Source organism: Buteo buteo, chromosome 11 (genome assembly GCF_964188355.1).
Source record: "Buteo buteo chromosome 11, bButBut1.hap1.1, whole genome shotgun sequence".
NCBI lineage: Eukaryota > Metazoa > Chordata > Aves > Accipitriformes > Accipitridae > Buteo > Buteo buteo.
This window is the reverse complement of record NC_134181.1, coordinates 28,671,437-28,691,603: the sequence shown is the minus strand read 5'-3', so window position 1 is coordinate 28,691,603 and position 20,167 is coordinate 28,671,437. Positions and strand designations below refer to the sequence as shown.

At 55.6% G+C, this 20,167-nt stretch overlaps 1 protein-coding gene across 1 annotated transcript in view; it reads left to right on the top strand.

Annotated features, from left to right (window-relative positions):
• The first annotated feature begins 1,922 nt into the window (after window positions 1–1,922).
• Window positions 1,923–20,167, top strand: part of SEZ6L (seizure related 6 homolog like) — a 48,137-nt gene continuing 29,892 nt past the window's right edge. The window contains exon 1 of the mRNA XM_075039679.1: window positions 1,923–1,989. Coding sequence (XP_074895780.1) covers window positions 1,923–1,989 — 67 coding nt within the window. The remainder of the gene's footprint in view (window positions 1,990–20,167) is intronic.

The window sequence follows — 20,167 nt, the reverse complement described above, 5'->3', positions numbered from 1 at the left end:
AGCCGGGAATGGAGCAGAGGGGGGACCAGAGCAGGCTGCGCTCGCTCTGCTGCAGATAGCTTTGTTAGACCAAATTAAACCTCCGAGCAAGTGAATCCCACTTTGTATATGAAAATGACGGTGTTAAATAATATACTGCACCTCTCAGTGATTCCTCTCCCTTTCTTATTTTGTCCTTCTCTTGCCTGCTGCCCAACTGCTCCCAGCTGGCAGCAGCTAGGAGTGACACAGGGAATGCAAATGACCCCACTGCCCGCACAGCCGGCTTCACGCTCCTCAAAATCCCCAGGCTGCTGCTTCTCCTTGTGTCGGGTGGAGGAACTCTGCAGAGCCCAGCAGGGAAAAAGGCAGCAGGATCAGTCCCCATGTTTGGATGGTTTCTTGACTTGATGTGTTCTGCGTGGTGGCATTTGTAGTGATACCAGTACTTGATTATTGTTGCTGAGGTAACCGAATCAGTGTAATTGCTTTCTCAAAGGTAGCAGGGACTTCTCAGATGGCAGCATCAACAAACTGGCTATTTGGGGGAAAGACTGGCCTCGATCTTGTGGTGTCTGACACTTGTGTCGTGCTTCATGGCATTGTTCTGGCTATTTGACTTAACAGGCAGAGTGACCGGGAGGACCAGGCAGCTCGCACCAGGAGGTGATTTACAGTAAACATTTCAGGGTAGGATTTGGGATTTCAAGAGAACAAAGTCCTCCGTTCCTGTTCTTATCAAAGCCAGTGTAATTACTCTGTGTGCTCTGATGGGCTCAGGAGGGGCCTGCTGGAAGCTCTCTCAGTTTACTGCAGCTGCCGGTGGCCCAGGCAGGGGGATGGGCAGGACCAGACCGGGCAAAGTGTTCCTGGGGGCCATCAGACCTGTTGGCAGGAAGGTTGTGGAGCTCCGGGGCTGGGGCGCTGAGCAGGGACTGTCTGTGCGTTGCTTCTTTTGCTGCAGGGCTGAGGAAACTCCAGTGCTCCCCCATGGCCAAGGTGCCAGCCCCACATTACGGGGGCCCTGTGCATCTTCCACAAACCGTGAGCTCTCACATGCCCAGAGCCCATCGCCCCAGCGCAGCTGGTTGGGCCACGGCATGCAGGTCCATGCCATCCTGGCTTTGCTGGCTCCAGCAGCGGGACCAGACCCTGGTGCATCCATGATCCCAAGGGGGGCACGGGGCCTGTATGAGCCCCCCCTAGCACCACTGCCCTGTTCACAGCCTGCTTTTGGGGAGCCCGAGGGGAGGGAAGGGGGGTAAGGTTGGGCTCGGGCAGGGAGGTGAGAGGGGCTTGGGGTGCCGAGAAGGGCCAGGGATGCTGACAGGGGTTTTGGGTGCTGAGGGGGGCTTGGGCTGCTGAGGGGAGTTTGGGATGCTGAGAGGGGCTTGGGGTGCAAGGGGGGGCTTGGGGACAAGGGGCGGTGAGATGATACAAGAGACTGGGCACAGGCTGGGCGGGGGCCCGCAGTAGGGAGCACTGCCCAGGCTGGGGGGCATTGCCGGGGGCAACGGAGCCGGGGGGAGCCCGGAGGAGCAGGGGGAAGGGAGGAAGCCGTGGGGAACCGGGGAGACTGAGGGGCCCCGGGGAAGAGCAGCGGGTCGGTGGGGCTGGGGCGAGCCGGGGGGGTGGGGGCCGGGGGAGCCGCGGGCGGGGCCGGAGCGCACGGCGCTGCGCGGGGGCCGGGGCGGCCGCGGCGCCCTCCCCCGCCGCTCGCTCCGCGCCGAGCCGCTCCGCTCCGCGCCGCGCCGCGCCGAGCCGCGCCGCTCCTCTCCTCCGCCCTCCGCCGCGCCCGCTCCCCCGCGCCGGCTCCGGCTCCGGCGGCAGCCCCAGCCCCCGCCCCCGCCCCCGGCCCGGCCCCGCTCGGCTCGGCTCGGCTCGGCTCGGCTCGGCTCGCAGCAGCGCGGAGGCTCCGCCGCGCCCGCCGCCGCCGCCGCACCATGCCGGGGCCCCGCGGGCTCTGCCTGCTCGCCCTGCTGCTGGGCAGCCCGGCGGCCCCGCGCCCAGGTAAGCGGGGCGGAGCGGGGCGGAGCGGGCCGGGGCTGCGGCGCGGAGCGGAGCGGAGCGGAGCGGGGGTCCTCGGGCACGGTTGCTGGGGCCCTGCGCCTCCCGGCCGGGGGGGGGGGACGGGGACGGGGGGGTGCGAGCGCTGCCGGGGAGGAGGCACCGGCCGGGGCCGAGGGGGGTGAGGGGGAACGCGGCCGTGACCGGGGAGGGGGCAGCCGGCCCGGGAGGGGCTGCTGGAACCGGCCGTGCCACCCCAGGCCGGGGACACCCCCCCACCCCCCAGCTTCTGCTGCTCCCCGGGCAGGGCTGAAACTTCTGGCGTTGCTGGGAGAGCACTGCGCCGGCACCGGCGGCGGGAGCGGGGCCCGGCAGGACAGAGGCGGCTCAGCACCGCGGGGCGGACAGCTCCCGCCGCCGCCGCCCGGTCCTGCCGGGGCCGCCCGGGGCAGCCGCCTTCGAACGGGGAAGCACAGGCTCAGGGCGGCCGTGTCCTCCCGGGGAGCCGTGCCGGACCCTCTGCCTCCCTGCCGCAGGGAGAGCAGCCCGGTGTCCCCAGCCCCCCGTTGTCCCCAGCCCCCCCGGTGCCGGGTCCCTGCCGGTGTTCCCGTCCCGCCGGCTCGGGCACGCAGGGGCTGGCCGTGGAGTGGGGAGCGTTTAACCCAGGGGCTGCACGTTCATTCCGCATGTTTCACGTTTCCACGCAAATCCGCTCCTTCTCCCTTTCCCACCACCGTGATGACAGACCTAAGATTTGGCTTCGGGACCCGTTTGCGGGTGACTTGACAAAGTCATTGCAAACTAGCGCGGTCGCTTAAAGATCCCTAAACCGGTGCCTGCTCCTGGTCTCTCGTAACTGGAAGGCTGCGGGGACGAGGCAGCCGGGTTTTGGTGTGCTGCTGGCTGCGGTTACCAGTGCGGATTGGTCAGAGGGAGGACGGGAGAGGCCAGCGTCTGCCTGTGCTGCAGTGTTCGTGCAGGGCCTGGGAGGCTGACCTCAAGGGCCGATGGTGTGTTTTTGGCAAAGATTAACAGCTCCTGGTGTCAGGAGTGCTGTGCAATGCTGCCCGCCCGGCTTCGGTTTCTGTTCTCATGTTCAGATTGCATTAAAAGACTTTCACTTTTCGGTCTTAAACCCAGCTCTCCATCCAGGGATTATATTACAGAATCCATCCTTCTTTCTGGGTAACAAAACAAAAATGGGCATAGATTATGGCATTTTCTCTCTCACCGGCACGGTTTGTGTTCTGTACATGCACGTACATATGAAGGAATCAGATCTGAAGTCCCTATCCACAATTGCTGGCATCCTGTTTCAGCATCAGAACAAACAGAAAGACACATTTCTCCAGTGTGTTACACAAACACTCTCGTCCAGGCTGCTGGCGAGCTGCTGCAGGGGTTGTGTGCGTACAGCAATAGTCCCTGTGCCACCGTGGGGGGGCTGGGGGGGCTCGGCAAACAAACTGAGTGAGTGCAGGGCCCAGTACAGGGCTTACAGCTCTGCCGCTGCCTTGTGCCCTGGAGGCAGGAGGGCTGCCCCGGTCCCAAGCACCCGGTTGGGAGCACCGGCAGGGAGCCCAGCTCCTCAGGAACAGGATTTAGCCCTTATGGTAGGCACGATCTGTCATAAATCTCAGGGTAGGAGAACACAGCGTACTGAACTCCTCTCTCCTTGGCAGAGAGGGAGCTGATAAATAGTTGACCCTTTACAAGGTTCGGTGAATTATTGCTGTAAAATCCCAAACTCCTGCACATGCAGCCCTGGAGCCAGTGGCGGCATGGCAGCTCTCCCCGTGCCGGGGGGGGGAGGCTTGTCACTTTGTTTGCGGGAGGTCACAGCCAGGGCCCAGATTAGCAAGCCCTGCTGTTCTCAAACTGTGAGGGGGAGCAGGATCAGACCCTGCTGAGAGATGGTTTGTTGTGCTCCATCTGCCTGCTCTTTCGGTTCGTTCTTTCAAGAAACAGCTAATTTCACATGACTTGCACCCATCGGTTGCTCAGCTGGTGGCTTTTTGGTGCTTTGCACTCGTGGAGCCATTTAGATCAACAGAGAGGAGGTGTGAAAGCCTCTCCTCTGGGCATCCGCTCCCCCCCAGCACAGAGCACAGCAGCAGAACAGGCAGCAGAGGCACGTCCCCTTGCAAGGACTTGTGCCAGGAGGCTCCGGGCAGCAGCGGGCGAGGAGCACGGTCATCGACATAGATACTTCTTTAGCATCGTGTGAATGCAGTGTGCAAACACGAGGCGTGCGGGGCAGGCCACGTCCAGTCTGGTGGCTGCGGGTAGGGAAGGGCGGCAGCTCTGCCTGCGCTGCCTGCGCTGCCTGCGCTTCTCGGGTGGGCTCAGGCTGGCACCAGCGCTTGGCAAAGCCCGGGCGTTGGGGATGGTTGGGTACGGCTGGACCTCTTGGGAGACCCAGAGTTTCTAAATATATCCCCTTCGGTGTGGCAGTGGCCATGCGGACCAGTGTCCACTAGAGGTTGTGATGAGACCAGCAAATCCTTCCTGGAGCAGAAATGCAATCCGGGGGGTGCTGAGCATTGGGCTCCTCTGTAGCCCCATCATCTGTGCTCCCCTGTCTTTTCTTCAAGGCGTCAGAGCACCTCTAGGCTAGTTGTCACAGCGGAACAGCAAGCCACAGAGATTCACTTGGCTTTGTGGTGAGCGCAGCACCACGAGAGAATTTTTCAGAAAGTCAGGTGTGTCCAGCAGCAAGGAAAACGGAGCGTGAACTCGTCGAGGGCTGCAACAAGTGAGCGGTGTGCTCTCGTTGCAATCGACAGCACCCCGAGCGGTATCACCTCCAGCAATGAGATAATAGCACAGTCAGGCTGCCAGCGGGCTGGGCGGCCGCAGATAACGAACGGGGAATGGAATTTGTCTGATGGGGAGGTATCAGAGGCCATAATAAATGTCTCTTCTTCCTCCTCTCCTCCTTAGCAGAAAGAATGGGGGAAGTCTGGATCAGTAGCAAATGAAATTAGTATTTCTTAGCCCTCTACTTCTCCTGTATTTTTGCCATTACAAATATAAAGATGCTATTTAAAGTGTAGGTTTTGTAGATGTTACAGTGTCATAAATGTTTCCTTCTATACATTTTTAACTTCTCTTTCAGTGAGGAACTTGATACACGTATTTGGGGGCTGAAGAGGCAGGCTGTAGACCAGTTAAGCTAAATGTGCCCACTTGGCATACAGAATGCCACACAGAGGTCTTATAATCGCAAACCATGTAAAAAGGGAAGTGCAGAACATACCAGTGTGTGATCCATCCCTTGTAACTCTAAGTCAGATTCTGCTGGGTTCAGAAATTAATAGATAATAAGTCACAGATGAGGTGGTGTGCACAGACGTGTGGCCGGTCATCACTGGATGAGTAACAAGGGTGTTAAAACTGGCTGGTGTGAGAATGGCACGTCCTGCTCGAGGGCAGCGTTGTTCCTGTGGGTATTCAGGGTCAGAGCGAGCGCTTTGCCGCTTCGTTATCCCATTCTGTACAAACAGATTTTTTTTAAAATGAAATGGGCTCTGTATGATTAAATAACACGCAGCTTTTGATCTAGACTACAAGCAGCCTCAGAAATCAGTGTATTTTACATCCTCTGTCATTGCAATGAGTACAGCCAGTTCCAGTGGGCTTTGAAAAAAAAAAAACCCTAACCTTCTGTGAGCAATCCAAAAGTTATTTACTTGATGCGATTTTATTTTTCAAATATTTGAAAGTGGTTACTGAACAGTAAAATATGCTCCAAGGAAATCCTGTTACAAACCACAGGCTATATTTTAATTAGCATAACGTGCAGTTACATGGCTGGAACTGGAGCCTGCCAATAAATGTATCTTTCGGGAGTTCAAATAGATGTCTATAGAAAATACAGCGTGAGCACCGGCTTTCCAATTTTCCAGTCCATCAGGATGGATTTACACTCTTGTCAGGGGTATGAAATTGCTGAATTCAGTGGTGAGATAGTTCTGTGTCTTTAACCACTTGACTTGCCAGGCAGAGGGTGCTCTGTAAGGCAGGAATGTGTCCCTGCTTCGGTCCGAGGGACCCAGTGGGTTTGCGGGGGGATCACCCTGGCCTCCCGCCCCCCTTCAGGGCTTCAGCAGAGCGCGTACCAGGATGAACCACACCGGTATCCAGCACGTCGCGCGGGGCAAGCTCCGGGGCCATTGGCGATACCTGACCGTTCCCCTTCGTTAGCGGAGCGGCGTGCGGGGCCAAAGCCGATGTTTCCAGCAGACCACGGCTCAGGAGCAGAAACCCCAGGGTGCAACCGGTGCCAGCACCCATAGCAGTGGGGATGGGGACCTGCCATCCCTCCAGCCGTGGCCTCGGAGCAGCGGCCGGGAGGAGTGTGTGTCCTCCCGGACAGGGGGGTTTAGGGGTGGCAGAGCAGGCAGGGCTGCAAACAAAAGAACTTCAAAGTCCTTGTGTTGGCCATGCTGGGCCAGGACCGACGTCCCTCGGGGAGGGCACAGGCAGAGCCCAGTGAAGCTGCTTTTCCACTGCTGCTTTCAGAGGGAGGTCACACACATGCTGGTTTGGCAAACCAGCCACAAGAACATGCCATGGGACCGCTGTCAAAGGGGTGCAGAAGGACCGGGACCCCCCCTGCCCCCGCCAGCGGCACCGGCCATGCACGGGGCTTATTGTTACCTCTGCTGACTCAAAGGGAAGAGGTGTTTGGCAAAAGACGTGATTCAAAGAGAGACAGAACGATCTTTAACGTGTCCTAAGGTTAAAACACTGGACCCCACGGAACTGGAGCTCTGTGATCCCAGGTGAAACCTGGGACGTCTCTGACGTGGGCACAGCTCTGTGCTGCACGCTGCTGCCCTGTCGAGATGGAGAGCAAAGCACCGAGTGTCAGGAAGGCTCTGGGGAGGCTGCGGGGGGGGGCGAGGGAGGATTTGGCGTCACTCTGACTCAGGTTGCTGTGGTTCAGCTGCTGCTCATAACTGTCTTCCATGGCTTTCCAGAGCCCTTCCCAAAAGGACCTGCTTAACCAGATTGTTTTTCGTGCTGATGCGCACGTGAACGGTGCCCAGATCAGATGCAGGGAGGAGACCCGCGTGATACAGGTACCTCAGCCGCTCTCACTGCAGCCCCGGGTCCAACTCTCTGTCTGGGTAACTCAGTCTGCATGAGCCAGGATGATGTGAAGGAGAAATGCTTTGCAGAAAGCAACCCTTTTCTGCTGAGGGGCTAAGGGAAGGTGTCCTTCATTTCAGAGGACAGGCCGCCAGCTGCCTGTCTGTCTGTCTCGTTTCACAGCTTGTTAACAGACAACTTGTTAAGGATGTTCTTGCACCGCCCTGTGGGGCTGGTCCACTCCATCTGCATTCTGCTCCGGTGAAGATCTGCCTGCTGCAGCCTTGTCCTGGCAGGAGAGGAGAGCCCAGGACAGACCGACACATGCTCAGGGAGCTTCTGCAGCCCAGCCCCGAGCCCACGCATTTCAGCGGCTCTCCTGAGGAAAGCGGAGCTGCTGGGGCAGGATGGGTTGCTCGCCCACAGCTGTCCCCCGGAGCGATTGCTACAGCAGCTACACCACTGGGAAGATGAAGAAGGGGAATAAATGAACTCCTGATACTTGCAGCGACCCCCTTATCACTCAGCTCTGTTATGGCTCAGACTTCAGCTGGAAGGATTTCAGAAATCAGAGGAGATCCACGGAGCTGGGCAGCTGGAGGAGCCGACCAGAGCTTGGGGTGGAAGAGGCAAAGCTGGGAAACAGCTGGAGGAGGGGAGACTCATTTTTCATAATGGAGAGTGAAGCGTTATGGATTTCTAGCAGAGCCTACGGCATAGGCTTAATAAGCAAGTGCAAGCATTGCTGATCTTCGACGTGAATCTGTAGCCGTGGTCCCTGTGGTTGGGGAGATGCTTAAGCAGTCGTGGCCGGTGCCCGTGTCCTGACACAGCTCGGTGCACCCTGGCAGCCCCAGGATGCCCAAAAACCAGGGGTGTGTGTCATCAGCAAGGACATGCTGGGAACTTTAGAAGTTGGGGGCTGCGGCTGGTGCAGACAGGGACCCCTCCTCCTGCGCTTTCAAGAAGACACTATTTCTGGCCCGATGTCTTTCTTAGATGACATGGATGTGGAATAACAAACCCTTTGAAGCATGTTGCTGTGAGTTAGCATCACGCCGTTAAAGCTGCTGGAGTTGCACTGATTTGTAAAAGCAGAGATCCAGCTGAGTGGCCCAGTCCTTGTCTGCATCCAGAGCCTGCAAGGGAGCGAGCAGGGGGAGCCTGAATTCAGCCGCATGGTCCTCCTGGGGTGGCTATCATCCCCGGCTGGCCAGATGCAAGGGTGGAGAGGGGGGCTGACAGCCCCGTGGCACGGGGGACCCTCTGCTGCCATGGTCTGTCCCCATGGTGGCTGGGGGGGCTCAGGGCTGTGGGCACACAGAGGTAATGCTGTCCCCGACTGGGAGACCTCCCCTTGCTCGGGGTGGGACTGTGTTCCTGGAGTACTGAGAAGCTGCTTTCCCCTCTGTTCCCTCTTTTGTTTGCCAAAATTCATGGCTGTGGCACAGCTGAGGCTGACATGCTCACTGTACGAGCAGAGAGCACAGCCCCAACTTAGCCGTTTTCTTTTTTTCTTTTTTCCTCCTTTTTCTTTCCCTGGGGAGAGGCCAGAAAAGCAGTTGACCAAAAGGGACCTGAGTGCTGGCTGAACCTGGAGCTTTCCTGATGTGTAGCACGGAAGCTCCCCCTGGGTTTGCCAGGTCTGTGTTGTGCAGGGACAAGCACAGATTTGTCCAGCCCTTTCTCCCTTTTCCCGACCCCAGGATCCCGTCGCCTGCAGTAGAAGGTGTTCAACCCCTGGAGAGCCCGACTGACTCCCCCAAGGGCAGGGCCAGGAGCTTGGCTCTGCATCCCCTCTGGCAGGGTTAAGGGGTGCAGAAAGAAAAAGGGCATTAGCACCCCAGGACAGATGGCTGCAGCCAGAAGGTACAAGGAAACTTTATGCAACCGAAAGCCAAGCTCCTGGCAGTGGGGAGGGAACGTATGAGCAGCCTGGCCACTAAACCGAGCTCTGAAGGTGTGATTCCAAATGCAAAGCTTTAGTCTGGGAAGGAAATTTGGTGCCAAATGCAAAGGCATCCAAAAATTCAAGTGTGACAGAAGGAATATCTGTGGGGCTGATCCCGGAGAAGCGTAATGTGCTCAGCAAAAAGGATTTTCACACCTCTGTCTGTCTCACTGTCTTGCACACTTGTGCATTATGCACCAAAGCAAGGACCTGAGGTGCCAGGAGTCATGCTCGGGAGAGGTGGCTCTGCAGGGGTGACCCCAAAGAAGAGACAGCAAACATGGTCCCCAGGGCTGCCGGGGGAGTTCTGGTGACGTGTATCAGCCCATCAAGAAAGGAACTATTGCGGGGACCTGGCAGTGCCATGGAGAGCTTGGGCCGAGCAGGCAGGGGCAGGCAGGAGCCAGCAGGCAGGTGCCGGTGGGAGCAGTTCTGCTGCCGGTCCCCTCCGGTAGGGAAGGCGAGGGGATGGCTGAGCCGGCTGGAGGGGTCTCCCACGAGGTCTTGTGGCAGTCGCTGGTGGGCTCGGTGTAGTTCTGTGAGCAAAGCAACAAACTGATGAAGATATTAATTAGTCTGAGCACGCAGGCACTAATTGAAACAGGAATAACATGCGGGGGGGAGTGAGGGAATGTTCTGGAAACTGGTCAATTCGGGGTGAGTTCAGAGCTAGTCATAACAGCTGAAAATATTTAAAATTCAAGAGAGAATCTCCGTCTGACTTTTTTGGGTGGATTAATGGAGCATGTCAACATTTTGTGGATGAGATCCTTCATCTCGGGTAGATTGGTGGCTGGGGGACAATACCAGAGGACATCACTTCTGATATCCCCTCCGCCGCCTTCCCGCAACCCTGCAGCTCTTCCCCTGACAACGGGGCTGCATGACGATACACGGGAATGGGGCTTGCGTTTTCTGACGATGATTTAAATGCAATTTCTGTAAAAAATCAGGCTATTCCTCACAGCCCGAAACTTCCATCTGCAAAGACACCAAGTCCCTAAATTGAAAGACTACTTTCGCATGAGCCCTAACAGCCTCCCAGGGCTCCCAGCACACCAGCAGCATCCCTGCCCACAGCGAGGAGCTCTGCAAATACAACAGAGCAGATGTCCACTTGGACATATCAGCCATCCTTTCCCCCATTGCGTGAGAAGGATTTACAATAAGAAAGGTAGATGGTGCATTAAAACTGTGATCCAAGTGCTGCTTCGCTGTTAGTGGGGCAGGGGAGTGCACGGCTCTGTCAGCCCGGTACCCAGGCTGGCCTAGGGTGGGATGCATCGCCGCACTCCGGCCCCGAGAGCATCTTTAGAGACGTCAGACTATTCCCAACACTGTCAGGGTTAGTCAGCTCTGGTGCAGAGGGGACGGATCCTGGGGCAATGCTGCCCAAAACAGCCACTCACCTAGAAAGCCGCCCCCAAACCTGGCACCCCGAGATGTGGAAAACCTGCTTTCCAGAGCACACAGCCCCCATCAGACAACTTGGTTCCCTTCCCTCCTTATCATCCATCCAGATTATTCACACAGCAGTTTTTAAATTGCTGTTGGACACTATATTTACATAAATATGTGAGCCAATGAGGTCTAAAACCCTGGTGAGCTCTAAATGGTGTATTAGGTTTTGGAAAGAGGATTTTATCAATTTACTGAGAGTACAAATCAACAGAGCAGAATTTACAAACCCATCAAAAAGCGAGGTGACAGTTTGGAATTAATCCTCTGCCCGAGGCACACGACGTACCTCCACAAACATCTTCCAGCATAAATATATTTGAGAAATAGTGAAGGAAAATGTAACTTCTAATGCCTTTGTACACTGCCAGTGAAATGGCTGCAGCGTCATCGGGGAGATAAATGGAGCTAATGTCATTGGGAAGGTGCTGCCGCCTCCCACTTTATTTTTATCCAAGACTCAGTCCCCAGCCTGCATTGAAATATTTCAATTTGTCTTTGTGCCAGAACTTCCCAAAAGGAAATTTCCCCAATAATGTCTCTTCCTCATTCATTCTTAAAAAAAAAATAATTAAATTTCGTTTCTCTGCACACACCCCCACTGCTTCAAGCAGCACTGGAGCCAGCATGTCACAGAGGGCACGAGTCCCTCTGTGCCCCCGGGATCGGATGGTGTTGGTGGATAGCTGTGGCTTTGGGACAATAACTGGGACCATCTGGGGCCATTTGTGCATTGATAGGTGAAGGGCTCAGGGGTTTCCTCAGGCTCGGTGGGATGCTCCAGGTGTCCGCGCTCCCTGCCTTGGTCCCAGACCGGCAGCAGCACTGCTCTCCTCGGGGGAGCCGAGCTTGCTGGTGTTCGCTGGGCATTGGCGCTGCTCCTTGTGTAAGGAGAGAAAAGAGCTTTTGGTCTCCAAAGTCAGCGCAGCACCCAAAAGGCACAGCAATTCCTGCTTCTCCTGGGCCTGTTGAACCGCACCTCCCGCGAGAGGCGACGCAGGATCCGTGCAGCCATCGCCTCGGTGAGGAACTGGGGCTGCTCTCCCAGAAGGGGTGTAGAGCTGACACTTAGATGAAATCAGTGAGGCAATTTCAATTAAAAGCAAACTTTTCAAGCTATCTAATCAAAAAATATAAAGGCTTCTTTTCAGCTTTTGTTTCCAGTACACAGAGGAGCCCGTGCCTGCCAGCGGTGAAATGGCTGTCTTTATTGTGTAGATGACTGTGAAGGACACAGGCTGTGTTCCTATTTAGGAAGGCATTGAGGCTTTCTTGGAATTCATTAGGAAAGGTAGGGAGGGAAGGGTGCAGCAAAACAAGAGCCCTTGCAGCTGCAGCCTAACGCTCTCCTGACAGTGACACAGGAGAGAATCAGCTGGCTCCCCCAGAGGCAAATCTTTTTAGTTTTTCCACTGCAAAATGTCTTTTACAACATCTAAATTCGAAAAGCATTTTCCATTTCTCTGGCTGGGGCTTATCTAGAGTCTGCAGTGAAAGGCAAGCCGCACCACCAGTAACCCAGCAGCCTGCTCTCCAGCATCGCTGCAGTCCCAGACAGAAGCCACCACGTCTCCTCACCAGGACCCGTCTGGCATAGCCTGAACAGCTCTGCTAGATGTCAGCATCTGTGCATGTCTTCTACAGGCTTTTGCTGCTCTTGCATATGCCCCAAACTTGCATGGAGCAGAGGTTTCGAGGCTCAGTGTGCCCACCAGCCTGCACACCGGCAGAGCAAGGGCAGAACCAGTTCAGGGCATTACCAGCATGGTGAAGGGGCCGGGCAGCGCGGGCACCGCGCCTGCTCTGACAACGGAATCGCTGCCGCTCCATTGCCCTCTGCAGCCGTGAGCCTCTGGCTGCTGCTGCGGGAGCCAAGCTAAGGCAGAACCAACAGTTCACTCTGCTTGCTGGTAACCCAGAAACGTCCAATGTTTCCTGCAGGCTCAGGCACGGCACATGCCTCAGCACTACGCCTGGATCTGGGAAAAACGTGCCAGCCTCGGGAATCAGCAAGATTGCCCGTTTGCAGCCCCAGCATTGCTGCGTTGGCCTTCCGTGCCATGAGGAGCCAGCTCTTGCAAACCAAAGAGATAAAACCAATGCAGCAGAAACACGGGCGTGCCAATGAGTAGAGGGTGGTGCTGAGCTGCAGGCAGCTCCGGTCAGTCGGGCAATGCCGGGGGAGCAGCTGACAGTGAAACACGATGGGGAGATGCTCTGCGGTGTGAACTGCCCGGCTGCATCAGCAGGATGCCGCGCAGGGCGATTGCAACTCATTATCGCTCATTGGTACGTTGTCACCCAACTGCACAAATTGAATTGAGTCATGGCAAATAAAGTCTCCTCGAGTGACTCAGATTATCTGAGCGGGCTTCCATGGGCAAGGGCTGTATTTTTCCACGTTTCCGCTCCACATGCATCAAACTGGCCTCACAAGCAAAGTCTTAAATTGTACAGTATTGCATCTTTGATGAAAACAAGAAACCTGGACAAATAGCAAAGGCAGCAGTCTGCTTAAAGTCAGGACTACAAGCCCAGAGTTAGAGCCAACCCTGAAAAAGGCATTTGGCTCCGAAAAATTCCTTCCCAAGACCGCCAGCACCGTTCCCAGCTACAGGCCAGAGCATTCTCTGATGGAAAATACATGTTGCAAGTTTATGTTGAACTTGCTGCTGCTCTTCCTGCTCCCATGAAACTGGCTGTTGTGCTTCTCACAAGCAAACAGCCCTAACCCATGGCCTCCTGACTCCAGCCACTGCTCCAACCTACACCGCGCCTTGCAGGTTCCTGCCGAGCACCCACAGCGACAGGCATAGGATGTGACCATCATTTCAGGGGGAAGGATGCCCGCGGAGGTGCTAAGCCATGGGGCTGTTTGCAAGGAGCAGACGGTCGGGTCTGAGCCTTGGCAGCCCTGCAGCCACTGCCCTCCCTCCCTGCCAGCTCAGGGCAGGACCTGGGGGGACCATCCCCACTCAGAGATGGCCCGGGTCCCCTTCAGCAGCAGCTGGTCCTTCCCTGAGCTTTTAATATTGTTTGTCAAAGAGGCAATCCTTAAAAACAGATTTATTTCTCAGATGTGCCTATTTTAATCGTACTACACTGCTATCAAAAGTACATTAAAGATTACGATTACCCTGTAGGAACATAAACAATAGCAGCAGTAGAAAAAAAACTTATCCGAGTTGGATGACACACTGTTTTTTATAATTTGCTGATTCGTTACCTGCTGGGAAGAAGAGTCAGGTACTTTCTCAGTGCATTTCCCAATCAGCAGAGTGTCAAAAATAATAATATCGCCAGGAGACACGCACAGGCGCCAGCAATGACATGCGTGTTTTACAAGAATATACGAGGAACATCTGACAAAGCCCCCTCTCTGCACGCTGATTCAAATATCAAAGCTCTTCTGGAGAGGCTTGTTGAGTGCCGCTCCTCCCCGAGCCAGAGCGGCACGGTGGCTGCAGTGTCACACGCTGCCAAAGCTGCTTTGATGGAAGCAGAAAAGCTGCGAACTGAAGAGCTGCCCCCGAGGAGAGCCCAATGCTCCCGCAGTGCAGCCAGGTCCAGCCCTGCGCCCCGCTTCCCAACACACCCACCCTGAGACAGGGCTTGTGGTAGAAACATACTTCAAGGGCCAGCATTTAAGGGCTTTCTCATTTAACTCGATCCAGCTGTGATTAATGAACAAAACAGGCAATCATTTACATATTTGTGGGGTTTGATTTTTCTATTCAAGGAATTCTTGGGGGTGGGGGAAGGTGATGTTGCCTAGTCTCTTAAAAGGGAGGTGTGTTTCCATCCCCTCCTCGGCACCCTTGTACCTGCTTCCGTGGTGAAACACGGTGGAGGGGCAGCAAAGCCCCTGGGGGGGGCACAGCATGGGGTGAGCACAGCATGCCTCCCTGGGGTTGGGGAGGGAAAGGTGAGAGTGCCCTGAGCCTGGTGGGAGCCAGCTGGAGCCTCTGCGTGGGTGCAGGGGGGAGTGAGGCATCTCCACGCAGGGCAGGGTGCTGCGAGGCACGACGGGAGAGGCAGAGACGTGGTCTCTGCTGCTTGCCACGGTCCGGCCAGAGGACTGAGTCCTCTTTGCTTGTTTATGATATGCTTTTAGCCTTCTGCTTCTCCATCTTGGGGGAATACGGGGGTTTCCTGGGAGCAGAGGACCGGGTGCCCCACAGCTCGTCAGGCTTGTTAGCTGGGCGCAGCAGCCGTGCCCGCCATCGCTGCCCGAGCAGCCTTCGTGCTCTCAACAAAGAGCCTGTCATCTTTGTTCCCAGTGTACTTGCACCTCCACAAAGACTATCATTATCCTTTCTGATATAATTAAGATCAATCAAACAGAATAATGGAGCAGAGGTCAAGGAAGGCTGTTACTTCCCCGGGGAACAAGGGGCTGCTTTCGTCAGAAATACCAGGGAGCCAGCTTAATTGTTCTAAATTTCAGAAATTACAAACGTGCCTTATAATTGCATGATCTCCCGCACTGGAGGGAGGAGGGACCCAAGAGAGGCTTTGTCTCGGAGCGTGCTGCCTGGCCCCACAGAGAGCTCTCACCCGGCAGGCACTGCACCCACAGAGCAGCACAGCTAAGTGAGAGCTTTCTTCAGGGTCCTATGGATCGTGCCACCCATACCGGGCTGGTTGGAAACTCTCTGCCCTGTGCCGGCCCAGCCAGTGCTGTAAGGGTGAGGAGGGATGCGGAGGTTGCTGGAGCCGGGCAGGGGACCGGGCAGGGCTGGGGGCTGCATCCTACCTGGGAGTGAAGGTGCCGCTGCTGCTTGCCATGCCAGAGGACCGTGCTTCTCTCCTGACATCTTGACAGCTAATGAAAATATATTTGCTATCTGTATTAATTAAAATAAAGTGCAGCGGCTTGTCATTAGGCTCTGTGGGAGAAGCTGTACATAGGTTATCATCATCCAGCACGGCATAGTGCAGAAATGGAATTAGTTCTGCCAGGCCATCTTTAAAACACAATTCACTGATGACTGATAGAGCTGACAATTAATTATATAAAAAATAGTGCCACTGGAAACTAAGGGAGGACTGAGAGGAGCACCAGCAGCAGCCCAGCTGCCCTGCAATGATGGACCCAGGGTGGGCTGGGCACCCGTCCCAGGGTCCAGGGCAGGGCAGGGTGGCGAAGCCTGTGCCAGCCCCAAGCTGCTGCTCTGCCCCCAGCAGAAAGACTCCATTTTTATTGAGAAAAATTAAAAAAATTAAAAAATTGAATTTCATATTCCTTCAGCCAAATCTTGTCTGAAAACAGGTTCATTTCTGAAAAAGTAAGCCAGTGCATCCCCCAGCATGGCGAGGCTGGATGCGCAGTGACGTGCCGGGCACTGTGCCTCCTGTACGGAGCTGAGCAGCAGCCTGTACCGGCTGACATGGGGAGCTGCCGTGCTGCCAAACCCTGGAATTGTTTTAACATAATGAGGATCCGGCAGCTGAAGTGCAGTTTATTGCTTTCTTTAGAAGGAAAATAGTAAGTAATGGAGGAGGTGACTGGCTGACAAACTGTATCACGTCTGCCTGGCGATGTTCTGGGTTGTTAAACGGCGTTTGGGAGCAGAACGTGTCCTGTCCCTCGGCCATGTGCGGTTTCGAGCTGTGATTGCTCCTCTTCGCCGGGGTGTGCCGGGCCGGCAGCCAGCGTGGGAACGGGGAGTGCCGGGCTTTGCCCTAGTTACTAACAGCCTCCGTGGCACAGACCGTCCCCATAATCGATGGAGTCCAATAACTGCAATAACCACAAACATCAGTAACCCAACACTTTTCCTGCCTTCCTGATTGCTAGCAGCGGGACTGTTCGCAATCTGTCAGGAATCATTAGACGCCAGAGCTACATAATTTCAGAGGAGTACAACAGGGTCTTTTCAAGGGCACTATGCAGTTGCAGGCAGTAGCAGGCAGCAAGCAGGCAGGTTTCTGCGTGGCCTCCATGAAGAAAGAAAACGCAAAGAAAAGCATTGCTTGGAAAAAAGTTTCTTCCCTCAGGGCAGCTCCTTTGGAGAGATGCAGGCTGCAACCTTCAGTGGGACATATCAACCCCGACGCCTGGCCCGACAAACTGATGGAGCAGGCAGAGCTGAAACCCCGCTTTGTCCCTGGGGAGGGAGAAACGGGCCATGCAGGGGGGCTGAGGGATGCAGGGGACAAAGGCACATCCTGGGCTACAAGGAAACCCCAGCCCTGTCCCCCTTCCCTCACCTTGAGCATCTTCAGCTCTGCCAGCTCTGCCCACCTCTCCCCAGTGCATGGTGTGATCACTGGGTGCTGCATCCCCGCAGTGGGAAAAGCCCAGTTCATTCAGCGGGGAGAGTAGAAAATGGTGTGTACCACCATGCCAGGCTTCTCCTGCGCTGCCCTCATTGCTCTGAGGTACCTCTGCACCCCGGGAAGATGGCCAGGACCTGATGGGCTTCAAATCCCACACAGAGATCCCCCAGTGGATGCTTTTGGGGTATCTGTGGAAAAACCCATGGGACCCCAGCAGTGCCAGCTGGGTCCTCCCCTGCTACTATGGGGGAGGCAGCGATCTGAGCCCAAGGAGGCTGCCTGTATCTGCTCTCTCAGGAGCTTGGACTAGAGCAACACTGTGATTCCTGTTACCTCTTGCAAAAGAAATTCAAAGCATTGCCAAACAGCTTTGGCAAAAGGCAGCTCAGTTCTACCCCATGCCTTGCAGTCGATGCAGAAGCTGTGCCGTTAGCTCGGACAGAAACCAAATCCTCCAGCTCCCCCAGCCTGAGGAGCGCAGGGCAGCGATGCTGCGGCACGAGCACGGGGCTGTTCTGGTCACCTGGATGTCTAGCATTATATTGTCATTTTGTATTTCCCATTCTGGAGCGGAAATCAAATCAAACCAACCTGTGAACACACTCCAGACAGGTAGAACAACAGAAGGAGGTTTTGAATAGTCAGATAGTCCCATGGATGTGACTGCTTGGAAGTGAGACCATGAATGATTTATAGCCAGGCAGAGAAATAGTCGTGTATTATAATTAGACTAAACTTTGTCTCTCCAGATGTTTTATGGCTCTGTATCTTGTAATTGTTTCCCAGCTGTCCCCAGATGCAGGGAGTTTTAGTTAAACCCAGTGGCTGATCGCTTGTGCTGTTCTGCTCTGCTTGGCTGACCCCCCTGGCCCGGCGTGTGTCTTGGCCAAGGTAGGGACGGCAGGGACACGAGCGCTGTGCCCCGCTGGGTTGCAGCTCAGCAGCACGGGTGCTCAGGACCGAGGGACGCAATTCAGAGCCCACCGCGCTCCCGTAGAGCCCCTGGTTGGCACAGCAAGGGCTGCTCCCGGTGCTTTGGGACATCGGTGGATCGGGGAGAGGAGCTCTCAGGGTCAAAGCCCTTCTGACCATGGCGTACGGACCTCCCCAGCCTGGTGGCAGCCCAGGGGGTCCCAGGCGGCAGGGATCGCCACGGCACTGCGGTCAGGGCTACGGACATAGAGGGCTCCTGGCTCGGCGCCCTGTGAGCAACGTTCCGCCTTATAGCAGAGCTGCTGAAACCCAGGCTGCAACCCTGCCGGGGCTGCTCCATCCCTGCTGGGGCTCCTGCAGCCCTGCAAGGGCTCCTGAGTCCCCTCCATCACCCAAGAGGCAGCGACAGGGCACAGCAGCCCTGCCAACACATTGGGTCATGCAGCGCAAGCATCGAGAGGTGCTGGCGTGACTTGGCAGGGGCAAAACCGAGCACAGCCCGGCTGGGGCAGGAGCGGGCAGGAGCCCCTGGGCACAGCACGGGGCATGGGCTGCGTTTCACGGGGCTGACCTGCTCCCAAAGAGTTAATCATAGCACTCGCTTCTCAAGATCTGCTCTGCTGCATCTTAACAGTGATGGGAGATTAATTATTTTAGTCTCAGATAGCTGACTAGAATGGGCCTTTTGTATCTAAATTTACTCACTCTTTAGGAAGCCATTTAATTTTATACCCTGATATAGATGACTAGGCTGGATGATTGGTTGAGAAAGAAGGAACTTCTCTTCCCCCAGTTCAATTTGTATCCTGAAAAGCTGCCAAAATACTCAATTTCCTCTCCCCGGGTGGGCCCTGAGGAATGAGCATCCCGGCCACATAGCCCAGGAGAGCCACAGGATCGATTTGCCTTTGCTCCTTCATCGTCATGACAAACCCCCTCCAGAGCAGGGACACCCAGCGGGACATGGCAGCAGAGAACGGGAGGGAGCAGGGCCACGGCAGGTCTCCCCACCCTGGGGTGTCCGTGTTTGGCACTGGCTGGGGCCAGCCTGGGGGTGCATCTGGCCAAGGTCAGAAGTTTGGCACCAGGGATTTACCAGGAAAACTAGAAAACTCTATGGGAAACTTTCTATTTGCACCTAGTGAGCCTCAGCTTTCAAAAAAATGACTTACTCCTTGAAACCACCCTGTTAATTCATGTCAGAGAGGCCTGTCTGCCTGTAACAAGGCAGAGACCATGTCTTTCTTACATTTGATATTATAAAAAAATGCAATGAACTCAAATTAACATCTGCATCAAAGTACCGCTATCTCTAATGGCTTTGCTCCCCGGCTCCGTGGTCCCCACCAGCCCATGTATCTCTGCAGAAATATCAGGATAATTAATCACACCCAGCAGCTGGGGAGGCAGCAGCTGCGGTTCCGAGCCTGTACAAGTCAGCACGCGACGGGTCCTATTGCTTCCATGCTGTAAATCTCTTAACTGGTTTGGTGGTTGACAAGAAGCTCACCATGAGCCGGCAATGTGCATTTGCAGCCCAGAAAGCCAACCGTATCCTGGTCTGCATCAAAAGCGGCATGACCAGCAGGTCAAGGGAGGGGATTCTGTCCCTCTGCTCCACTCTGGTAAGACCCCGCATGCGGTACTGTGTCCAGCTCTGGGGTCCCCAGCACAGGAAAGACGTGGACCTGCGTGAGCTGATCCTGAGGAGGGCCACAAAGATGACCAGAGGGCTGGAGCACCTCTCCTATGAAGACAGGCTGAGAGAGTTGGGGTTGTTCAGCCTGGAGAAGAGAAGGCTCCGGGGAGACCTTAGAGCAGCCTTCCAGTACTTAAAGGGGGCCTACAGGAAAGCCGGAGAGGGACTTTTTACAAGGGCATGTAGTGATAGGACAAGGGGTAATGGCTTTAAACTGAAAGAGGGTAGATTTAGATTAGATGTAAGGAAGAAGTTCTTCACAGGAACAGGTTGCCCAGAGAAGTTGTGGATGCCCCATCCCTGGAAGTGTTCAAGGCCAGGTTGGATGGAGCTTTGAGCAGCCTGGTCTAGTGGAAGGTGTCCCTGCCCATGGCAGGGGGGTTGGAACTAGATGAACTTTAAGGTCCCTTCCAACCCAAACCATTCTATGATTCCTCTGCAATTGGATGAGCCTCTTTAATTCCTCTTCCTTGTTAGCTGCTGCTGCTCCTCTTGCAGCAGAGCCGCAACCAAGCTCGTGGGTGTTTGCATCCCTTTGGGAAGAAGCTGGTCATTTCCCAGCACAGGCTGGGTTTGTCCCTGGGGACCGGGGGGTCTGCCTGGGGCGATGCTGGAGGGTGAGGGGTGCCGAGATGCTGGTGCTCAGGGCCCAGCAGGGCTGGGGCATCATGGGGACACAGGGACTTACAGGCAGTGGCTCCCAGAGCAAGGGGAGGCATTGGCAGGTCCCCCCAAAGCCGTGGGTGCAGCAAGTACCCACA